Genomic DNA, 11,697 nt, shown 5'->3' with positions numbered 1-11,697 from the left:
GGGGGAATTTCAAGGCACACCGGCTCCAAGCTGTTGGGTTGGGGGGATGATGCTGACTATTGTTTAACTGTGCAATCAAAATTGTGATTAATTGCAACTATTTTTTTAAATCTCGCAATAAATTGAAATTAATTTTTTTAATCATTTGTCAGCCCCAACTTCTACACTGTGTCCTACAGAAACCTGCTGAAAAAGGATGGGACTGGAATATCTACATACCTTCCCAACCAGTACTCTTCTGCTCTACTGTGTAGTCCTCCCCTCCACTCCCCAAATCTGGGAGAGGCTAGGATTGCAGCAGCTGTGAGCTCCCCTATCACCAGTACTCTCTCCCCAAATTCATCTTCTCTTGTCTTAGATCATGAAATGAAAAAAGTTGCACTTACCCCCTGGCTGTCACTGACAGAAAATTCAACTGTGAATTCTGACTTAGTCTGAAATGGAAAAAGAAGAAAAACATATAATTAGGAGATACTGTAGTATTTATCTATGGACAGCAGGCTTTGGATTTCAGCCGAATATTATTACATGCAAAATACTTCCATGGCCTTGAGGTGGAAGAAGGAGGGCCCCCAACGCAATTGCCTACATTGCGCACAAGAATGGATGCTCAGAAATATTAATGACATGGGCCCCTGCACATTTTCTATGCACAAGAGGCAGCACTTTCCTGCATCAGTAAGTGGAAGGTCCTAAAGGAGCCCATTTTCCCACTGTCTTCTAAGCATACTAAACAGTTCGCAGGTAGCTCATGAGACTCATACAGATCAGAGGAAACCGATGTTTAACCTCTTTCACTGTGCCATCTATAGCCAGGGTTATTCCTGAAGATCCTGTGTTCCTGACAACAAAAACCATATGCAGTAGAAGCAAAAAGAAGTAAGTGCAGGAGAGAAACACTTTCCTTAGAGCAAGAGACCATGAGCCAACTGTAGCCTATGAACCCGTGGCTGGATACCTCTGTTTCTGGCAGAGGGATACAAAAGTGATGTGAGAAGCGAAGGACAAAAAGCAGGCACTGTGATGAACTTAAACCACCAGAATACTGAACTCATCTCACTAAAGACAACTAAAGAATGTCATTGTTCTCATTTTACTCTGTCATGCAGCAGTTTCTGGTGTTATACAATTAGAGGAACTATCCATCTCACAAGATATGGTCTATACTTGGAAAATGGGGTTGAAAGGCTGTGGGGGGAAAAGGATTACAAAAGTCAATTTACCCATGCCTCAAATTCTTTTTTTAAACTCAATTGATTTTATGGGGTCATCTAAGAAATGAAATACCCTGAACTTATGACACCATTAATGACTAACACAGGAGGACACCAGGGACTCAAGGGAAAGCAAAGCCCCCAAATACCTGTCGCAGTCTGGAGTACATAACTTTTTCTTTTCTCAAATATTTTATTGTCCATGAGACTAAAATCTTCAGCTCTCCTTTCTCACTTACATGGCATTAAGGTTTATTCAACAGTATTATGGGCCCAGACCTGTAAGCCTTCAAACATATAATCTTTTGCCAGCCTGCCCCCCCGCCAACCCTGGGGGGTGAGTGTGGGTTTCCACCTGCTGTACACAGACCACAGAATTTGTTTGCTCTACTACATCAGACCACTGCTTTATTAGTTTCAGAACCCTGTCCTGAAGCAATGGCTCATAACTGATGCTACAGGAAGTGCAATGCTTGCATCACAAACCTGCCCACTGTGTAACAATGTAACTAAGTTAATCAAGTCATTTCTTCATTGTGCTGCAAAAGAAAGGCACAGGGGAAGGAGGGAGGGAGGCAGGCAGAGAGTGAGAGAGTTATATCTGTGTTGAAATATGCAAAAGGCATTAAGATACTAGAGCACTGAGGGCCAGATGAAAAAATGGTGGGAGGAATTTTCCTTCCTGGCTATCTCCTTCCCACTGCTCACTGTCCCATTTGAGGGAAGTGAAATCTTGCCAAAAAAATCACATGGGACTAGGGAGAGCACCACAAAAGGTTGCAATAAAATGATCTGTTACCCGGGCACCATCTGGTGTCACTTGACCCAAAGTCCCAATCAGCCATCTGGCAATGCCTTTCTTTTCTCCTGTTCCTTCTTCAACAGCTTCAGTGCCTCTCAACTACTACTGTCATGTGAGTGGAGTGATAAGCACACTAGAAGCATTGTACAGGAATGACTTGAAAACAAGCTTGAAATGATTCTATGTGCTGCAGCCTTGGTTGATTTATTCCCAGTAAGAAGGCTTAGGGATGGCCAGCCAGCTCCAGTTCTCAGAACTGCAACTTCAACTTTCTGATGCCAGGATTGCCATTTACCTTCAAGGCATTTTCAGGGGCAGTTTATGAATGCATGTCCACCCCACCCCTCCCCACCCCACCCCACCCCCTGCCCCACTCAAAGACTCAAGTGAGGCACAATTACAATGCCTAAGTGGAATTTCGTTTTTGCCTCAGGGCAATGCCTGCAACCAATCTGAGCTGCCCAAAGACCAAGTATAGAAGCTGTGAGTCACCTGTATCATCTTTTCTTCACCCTCTGCTTCCCCTTCCCCAGGCAAGTGTTATCATGGGAAGAGAAAACTGGGGAAGGGGGGGACTGAAGAGAAAATTCTGTTGAATACAAACAAGACAAGTGAGGGCAGAGGCAGAACAGCCAGCCAGAACTGCCCCAGGCTAATTTCTGTCCTTACAGCTTATTTTATCACATTACTTTTTAGACTTGTTTCTTTTATGGAATCATTTTGCTTTTAAAGTATCCATTAAATAAAATCTTTTCAAGAATTACTTTGCCTCCCTTCCATTTGCTCTTTTCCATTTATTCTATCCTTTCCATTCCTCTGCAATTTCTCTCATTTTTTCCAGTCCTTTCCCATCTTTTTCCTCTCTAATATAAGTTTTTACACTATACAATAATTAATCACTTTCCTTTGCTTCCTTTCCACATTTCTTATGGATCTTTCTCTACCTCCTCCCTCTATCATTCTTTCATGTCTTACACTACCGGTTACTTGTCTATTTCAAGTCTTTCCATCTTCAAGTTTGCTCCTTCTCTCTCTCTCTCTCTCACACACACACACATATACGCACTTGCTGTCCCTACCAGAAACAAACACTTCTTCCTCACCCACAAAAAAAAAATGTACATATGAACAATTCTGCTTTCCCTTCCTTCCATATTTTTTTTGGCACTTTACCAACTTGCCTTCCCAAGCAAGGCAAAACAAACTCACATATGCAGGCTTCTCTCCCACAACTCCAATCTAACTCATACATATAAGCCTTCCTCAACCCCAGTCACCATGGGGGTGAGTACAGGCATAGCCCTAGAGTTCACAAACTTTACCTCTTCTCCCCTGTCACACATTCTTCTACATCCCCTCCCTTTCCCTCTCATTCTCCCCACACTGACTCCCTTGTCCTCTCACTTTTCTCACTTTTACCCTGTATCTTCCTGAACTTCCCAGCCTTTGCCCTACATCCTCTCTGTCTTTTCTTGCTTCAAACATTCCTATCTACTCATATGGAAAAAATACATGACACAATACAAAGCCATACAGAGATAACCAATGAAATAACCCAGGTACCAAAGCAGATGTGCTAATCAGGCCCCAGCCCTGGCTGGTTGTATGCCAGATCAGGCCCACCCCCCCAGCCACAATCCCAGCCCCACACATGCTGGATCAGGCTCATCGCCCCAGCTCCACACCCACTGACCTGATCCTGTGAATGGAGCCATGTTATCTGGCTTGTGGGGCTTGGAAATGTGGTGGTAGGGGAATGACAGCAGCATTAATTGACATCAGTCCCCCACTGTCAAATTGCCAGATGCTTGGGGAGCTCCATGGGCCAGATCACACAGCTCCACAAGCCAGATCTGGCCCATTGGCTGGGGATTGAGCACCCCTGTGTTAGTCTGAAGTCAAGCAGAGGATAGGGAAGGGTGGCACCTTAGAGGTTAACTTATTTAGAGGCATGAACTTTCATAGGCAATAACATACTTTGACAGATGCTATCCTCAGATGCTCTCTTGGTGCCCATGAATACTGGCAGCACAGTATAGTGGCCTGGGGAAAATCCCCTTGTGATCAGAGCCCTGCAGTAAGGACAAGGGTCCAATTCTCAGCACTGCCACTCTGACATCAGTAAAAAGAAAACTGGGATCAGAGTATCTATAACTGAAGTAAAGTTGCAGAAGGTTCTTCACTGAAGTTTTCAAGAAGCAGCTGGAGACATCTACCTGATAAGATATGGGACAGATAATCCTGCATCTGTGCACCAGGTTTAATTAGGTAACCCTTGAGATCCTTTCCAACAGTATGATCCTTAGGGCATGAACAGATGAAAAAAATTACATTGATTGGTAAGGCAGACAGGATTTATAGTGATGCAGCTGATTTCACTGTAACCATTCTGTCTGTCTAATCTATCCTGCAGTAAGTGGAAGGTGAACCACCAAAATCAAATATAAATTTTATTCAGGGCTAAACTACTGGGATACAAGAGTGAACAGATTAAAAAGTTTACCACAGATCAATGGACAGAAAACTCACAAGCAGTAAGTAATCCCTTCATGTGTACACTTTAAAGCAGTATAATTATTCATGGCCTAAGAGATGAACAGAAAGCAGCAGAGGAACAATTTGATGTTAACTCATGATTCCCTCTGTTTTCCTCTGCTGTCTGGTTACAAACCCCTCCACAGAGAATAAGAGAAAAATGGCAATACCTCTCTGTCCAAGGGCTGCCTGAGCCATACAACTCCCGTCACACTCTCCACTGCAAAGAACCTGCTGGCTTCTTCCCCAACAACACCGTACACCAGGGGGTCATTGTCTAGGTCCCGGGCAATCAACTGGGTCACTGATGAGCCTACAAAAACATCAGGAAGGAAAAAAATTGAGTGAAAGAGAGGAGGAAAATCCCCTTGAGTGGAATTTTTGAGTGAAAAAGAGGAGGAGACAAGGTCATGGAAATATTCAGTTCCATATGACCAAGCGCGGGTTTGGAAAGTCTGTGCTGTAACCTTGTCATTGGCCCTACCTTACCCAAAGTTCTAAACTATGTTACAACATTTCAAACAATGCATACATTACATGCAAGTGTTGAATCACATATGGTTTTGTAACAGAGCTAACCTAGACATGCTGATTTGACACCTCTAGACCATATGGCAAACTTGCTATTTTTTAAATAGATCAAAATAACCAGCATACAAGAGCCCTAAAAGAGTTAGGTAAGGAGAACTCTGCACAGTTAACATTAATTTTCAATAAACCTTGTATACCAGGGCAATTGCAGAATAACATTATGTGAATAATGCTTATACTTAAGAAAAGCAAAGAAAGTTTATCCAAGTAATTAAAGATGAATTAGCATGCCATTAGCCACTAGGAAAATAAAGGGAAAGCTGGAATGAAATTCCACGGATAAAGAATGAAAGGACAAGAATATGTGTAATGCTAGTCAATGAGTTTTTATGGAAATTAGGTCTTGTCAAATGACATTCCATTCTTTGATGAGTTTACAAGTTTGGTTAATAAAGGTAACTACATAGATGTAATATAATTAAACTATGACAAAGCATCTCATTAGCACCACATGACATACTAATTGAGAAAATTAGCCCTATATAAATATCAATAACTCACTCCTTAAATGGGTTAAGAACCAACCAACACATTGCAAAAAGTAGGAATCGTCACTGAACTGGAGTGTGGTTAGTGAGGTTCCTCAGAGAATGGTATCAGATCTGACATTATTCAACATGTTCCACAAATGATCTGGAAATAAATATAGTATGACAACATGGTAAGGAATGAGGAAAACAAGGCAGTGAGTGATCTGAACTATGTCATTAAATGGACCTATTCAAACAAAATCAGATTTAGGAATATCTGTGAGCAAGGAATTCAGGTGATACCTACAGAATGGAGGAGGGGGATGTTTTGCAGAAACAATGGCTGGAAAAATCAAGCCAGAAAAATTCAGACGTTAAATATGGCATCTTTAAAAAAACAAAAACAAAAAACAAGCAAATGTCATTGACCATTGGAACAAACTACCATGGGAAATCATGGATTATCCCTCTCAGCACCTTCAAATCAAAACTGGATGCCTTTCTAGAAGATATACTTCAGTTAAACATTCTTATTGGGAACACTACAAATTTAGGGTCCTGCAATATTAATTTCAGATGACGATCTAATTGCTCCTACTTATCTTACAACATACACAGGAACATAAGAACTACCATTTACTGGGTCAGACCACTGATCCATTTTGCCTAGTTCCCTGTGTCACACAGTGGCAGAGGGTAGATGCTGAAAAGGAGAGTGAGCTGGGTATAACCAGGTGTTTCTCTCTCCAGTGTTCCTTTCTCACTTGCAGCCTCCAGCATTTAGGCTAGGGACAGAAGTTACACACAAACTGGATTAAGTGATCAGAAACTAGTTTAAACCTGTAACAGAACAGAAGTTCAATACACATAAACCAGTTTCAAAATGGCTGAAACTGGTTTAAAATAAACCTGGCTGAATGTAGCATCAGACTTAATTGATTTAGGTTCATGTTAACTCACAGTCCCCCAGCCTCCCAGCATGCTTTCCAGCATGGGCGACTGGTGCCTCCTGAGTCGGGGGGGGGGGGGGGGGGGGCCACACAACCCCCTGACACCAGTCAGTGACTGGGCCGGGGGCCGCCCCCCACCCACCAATTGCTGAGCCCAGAACCACCAGCAGCAAAACTGGAAGTGCACTTCCACCAGCAATTCCAATTTCATGGCTAGCACTTCCAGAGGGTGCACATGCACCCATGTGCACCCCTTACACATCACCAATGCTTTCCAGCCCTGGGCTGGGCTGCGCTGTCTGCTCCAGAGAGCAGGACTGGCTCTACCCCTCTGCTCCCTAGCTGGAGTAGTGAGGGCTGGCTGACTGGCTTCACTAGCCAGCATACTGTCCCCCACCCCCTCTGGCAAATCTGAGCTGAGCTCTGGGGTCAAGGAGGGGCGTTAAATTCACCTTCCCCCAAGTATAGAACTGCCCTACCCTGCTAGTTTACTTGGTGCTGGCTACAACTGTGGAATACAAATCCCAGAGTCACCTGGAAGCTGGAAAAGGAAGTGAAGAGCAACCCTACAGAGTCCTGCTGCTGTGATTGTGGATGTCAAATCCCAGAGACATCAGGGGCAACAGGAAGAGGAAGCAAACACACAGCCCATGCTGGCTACATGCCAGAGAGCCATGCTCTAGCACACCCTGCAGGTATGTGGCTACATTTCCTGAATCAAGAGTAAATGTCTGTTAATTTGCTTATTGGTTCAATCTTTGCAGCTTAGACTGACCTGCAAAGAGTGAATCAATTCCGCCTCGGTCTTTTTGACTGCCTGTACTTAACCTAAAAGTCTGGGAAGTTCCAATTCAGAGGCTGTATCCCTACCTCCCATGCTCAATGGCTACTGATGTTTCTTTTCTCCAAGATTTTGCCCAATCCCTTTTGGACTCCAGCTAAACTGTCAGTTTCCACACCATCTGGTGGAAATGAGTTCCACACTTTAATTACATGTTGTGTGAAAAAAACTTCCTTTTGTTAGTTTTAAACTTATTATCTACTAGTTTCATTTTGTGACTCTAGTTTTTGTATTGTGAGAGATAATAAATAATAAATCCCTATATACTTTCTCTTCCCCATTTAACATTTTATAAACCCTTATCATGTCCCTCAACCATGTCTTCTCTCAACTGAATAGACCTACCATCTTTAGGCTCTCCTCATATGAAAATCCCTCCATACTGCTAATCATGCTTGTTGCCCTTCTCTGGACCCTCTCTAATTCTTCTATATCCTTTCTGAGGTGTGGGTACCAGAACTGGACACAGTATCCAAGGTGTGGATACACCATGAATTTATAAAGGGGCATGATGATACTTTCTGTTTTACTTACAATTCCCTTCTTAATCGTTCCTAACTTTGTGTTTGCCTTTTTGACAGCTGCTGAGCACTGAGCTTATATTCTTATAGCCAACTGTCCATAGCAACTCCCAGATCTCTTTCCTGTGTGGTAACAGCCAATGTAGAGCCCATCATAATGCAAGTAAAGTTTAGGCTATGTTTACCTAAGTGCATCACTTTACACTTACGTACAGTGAATTGCACCTGCCATATAGTTGCCCATTCACTCAATTGTATCAGATTCCTCTGTAGTTCCTCACAGGCCACCTTTGTCTTTACTGTTTCTTACACTTCATGAATGAATGAATAAATAGATGGATGGATGCGTGACATACATGAGAGTTTGTAAACATGTACCTTTGAGAAAAGAGTTGTATGAGAAAGGGTTTTAATGTCCCATGTGCATTTGAGCATAAACATGCATATTTTTGCTGCCTATGTGGATTACATTCACATGTGTAGTTGAGGAACTTAAACCATTTTCAATGTGCATTTAGGGCAAGATGCTAAACTAGTATTAAGAAAAAGAAATTTCTGCATGCCTTGTAAAAGGGAGTCTTTCAAAAAAGAGGAAGCATGAGGAAGACAGCTGTGACTTTGATTTCATGACTGTAAAAGAGAAAACCTCTTTTCCCCTTTCAGGCACTTGAGAGAGTGTGGGTAGAAGCATCAGAAGCTAAAAATGCATGGTATGTTTCCTTATCAAAGTTAGGGAAGCCCTGAGGAGCTCTGGCCCTCAATCAGAATGTGTGACATACTTAAAGCCTCCCTCCATTGCCAGAGGCCATGTCTCAACCAAGGAAAAGCAGAGTGGAGTTTGAGTGTGCAAAAAGGAGCTTAGATCTGTCTTCACATGCGTGGGATAGAAAGGTCAGGGAGGCCTCCCCTCAGTGGAGGCTGATGTTTCAAACACCATCCATGCATAACGTGCTGAGTTTGCTAATATCTTATCTGCAGGGAAAGTTCTCCCATATAAGGTACTGCAGCAAAATCTCTGGTTATGGGTGGTGCTTTAGATGTGGAGAGAGACAACTTGCTAAGCTGTACATCTGTTTGTTCCCACATACAGCCAGCACCTTATGCTAAATGAGGCCAATCCTCTCCAACTCCCACTTCCACCAGATGAGGGGGTCAATGGCATACTACACTGCCATTCAGGAAAGCTGGGTTCTGAGAATACAACGAGAGATTAGCATGACAAGAGCTCAAAGTTGCCTTCTAAGGTGGGAGACAAGAAAGGAGATTCATAAGATGCTATTAGGGCAAAGATTCATAGACATTAGGGCCAGAAGGGACCTTGAAGATCATCAAGTCCAGCCCCCTGCCCCAGGGGCAGGAAGTCAACTAGGGTCAAAGGATCCCAGCAAGATAAACATCCAAACGTTTCCTGAAAGAGTCCAGAGTAGGTGCCTGCATCACTTCGGGAGGAAGTCTACTCCAGGTGTTCAGGGCTCAGACAGTAAAAAAGTTTTCCTTGTGTCTAGCCTAAAACAGTTACGGAGGAGTTTATGACCATTGGTCCTTATCCCTTGGGGTGCTCTGGTGAACAGATGTTTCCCCAGATCCTGATGCACACCCCTTACATACTTATAGGCAGCCACCAGGTCCCCCCTGAGCCTGCGCATTTCCAAGCTGAAGAGTCCCATGGCTCTCAGCCTCTCATCATAAGGCTATTCTCTTGCCCTCTGATCATGCGTGTGGCTCTCTGGACTCTCTCAAGCTTCTCAACATCCTTCTTGAATTGTGGAGCCCAGAACTGGATGCAGTACTCCAGCTGCGGCCTCATCAAGGCCGAGTACAGTGGGAGGATAACATCCTGAGATTTACCTGAGAAGCATCTACGGATGCAAGCCAGAGTTTTGCTTGCTTTACCAGCTGCAACAACAGATTGGTGACTCATGTTCATCTTGTGGTTAATCATGACCCCAAAGTCTCTTTCAGCAGTGGTGCTAGCAAGCGTAGCAGTGCTGAGCCTATAAGTATGCTGTGTGTTCCCCCCCCACAAGGTGGAGTACCTTACATTTATTGGTATTGAACACCATGACATGGAAGGAGGAGAAGGAAAGAGCACATCATTAACAGTCTTCTAAATCAGGACCTAACCTGATTTAGGAGAATATTAGGTGAGCTCCACTGCCTTCAGAGGTATGTTTGCAACTGCCAGTGAAGCCAACAGGCAGCAGTGGATGCATATGTAAAGGAATAATCCAATCTTGTTGAAGCAGCTGTTCCCATCCCATCCCTTAAATGTGAAAAAGTAGCAATTTGAGTGACAGCTGTTTTTTAAACCACCAAAACATGCAATACCTGATAGCCTGTAATGCTAAACAACTCTTTATTTCATAAAGAAACTCATATATAACTATTTACAGTAAGAAGTAACAGTGACTAGCCTGAAAAAGTAGCACATAACAGGCCACTAGTACAAAGCAACGGACAGCCCTTTCTTAGGTGTTAATGCAGGGCCATTCCTATCTACAGGCAGTCCTCGGACTTACGACACAATTGGTTCCAGAAAGCCGCGTCTTAAGACGAAACGTAACTTAGAACCAATTTTCTCATAAGAAACAATGTTATAAATGGGGGATTGGTTCCTGAATCAAGGCCTGACACCCTATTTTCACCAAAAGTACCCCAGAATGTTGTACTCGATCAATTATAGATGAGTAATATAGATACATTAATGTATTTATATTGTAAATAGCAATCATATTGATTTGGAAGGACTTCTTTGAGGTGACTTTGCTGGACTTTTTGAAAGGCTCTTGGTTGGACTTTTTGAAGGGTTCTTGGCTGGAGTCTTCTCAGGAGTCTTGGCTGCAGGTTTTTCTGGACTCTTGTCTGCTTTCTTAAAGAAAGTGTCCAAGGAAGTTTGGACAGATGTTCTCCAGGGAGATGAGTGATGCAGCAAACTTATTCGCTGGCATGGCATTGCATTGGATCAAGTGTTGTAAAGTCAAAACTGACATCATAAAGTTGAAACAGGGTGTCAATTTATACATGTTGTAAGTGCGAAACATTGTAACTCGAAACGTTGTAAGTCGAGGACTGCCTGTATTCTCGATTGGAATCAAAATAACTTGGGTAAGTCTTAACGTTCACCTGATTCCTACTATACCCGTTTCAATAGTGAAAAAGAAAAACACCACAGTGAAACAGGACATCTCTTTGAAACCTCAGGTGAAAATTAGTGATGAGTGAATCACAAAAAATCATGTGTTTAGAACAGTTTGGGAAAACTGCAAATAAAGGAATCTATCCAAATTACTTGGATCTTCCAACTAGCGCTGGCAATCTCATGAAAACAAGGGTTTTTCAAAGATCATCAATGCTTCTTTCTTTCACTTGAGTGAGATGATGATGAGAATGTTTATGTTTTGACTTGGCAGGGTACAAACAAGCATTCAAATGACCTGACTCATGTTAGGTGGCTTATTTTGTGCTGCCTAACCTGAGTTAGGGTTCTGCTGAGTGCTGATGTTTGTGCAGGGAGCCAGAGGTAAGTTGGGGGACAGGAGCTGACAGGATCAGGGAAGGGGGTGGCAGGTCCATAGGAGGGGCTGCTAGATCTCTGGAGGCAAGTTGCATTTTAGATTGGGTGCACAAATTTTTACAGTGATTTAAGCCCTGTGAATGGTTGCACACACAGCCATTTACCTTGGTTAGGGCAATCTAAATGTAACTAGCCAATTCCCCATCAAGAATAATGGAGGTGGGGGTGGCAGGGAGCAGGCAGGGATGGAACCCTGTGC

The 11,697-nt window shown here is 43.1% G+C and overlaps 1 protein-coding gene across 1 annotated transcript in view; it reads right to left on the bottom strand.

Moving 5' to 3' along the window:
* The window catches only part of CDH23 (cadherin related 23), a 569,738-nt gene that overhangs the window by 437,258 nt on the left and 120,783 nt on the right, over positions 1-11,697 (bottom strand). The window contains exons 4-5 of the mRNA XM_025203550.1: positions 4,722-4,864; positions 387-434 (exon numbers count right to left, since the gene is read on the bottom strand). Of these exons, the coding sequence (XP_025059335.1) occupies positions 387-434; positions 4,722-4,864 (191 nt within the window). The remainder of the gene's footprint in view (positions 1-386; positions 435-4,721; positions 4,865-11,697) is intronic.

The sequence above is a fragment of the Alligator sinensis genome, unplaced genomic scaffold, assembly GCF_000455745.1.
Source record: "Alligator sinensis unplaced genomic scaffold, ASM45574v1 scaffold546_1, whole genome shotgun sequence".
Lineage (NCBI taxonomy): Eukaryota > Metazoa > Chordata > Crocodylia > Alligatoridae > Alligator > Alligator sinensis.
This window is presented reverse-complemented; position numbering and strand designations above follow the sequence as displayed.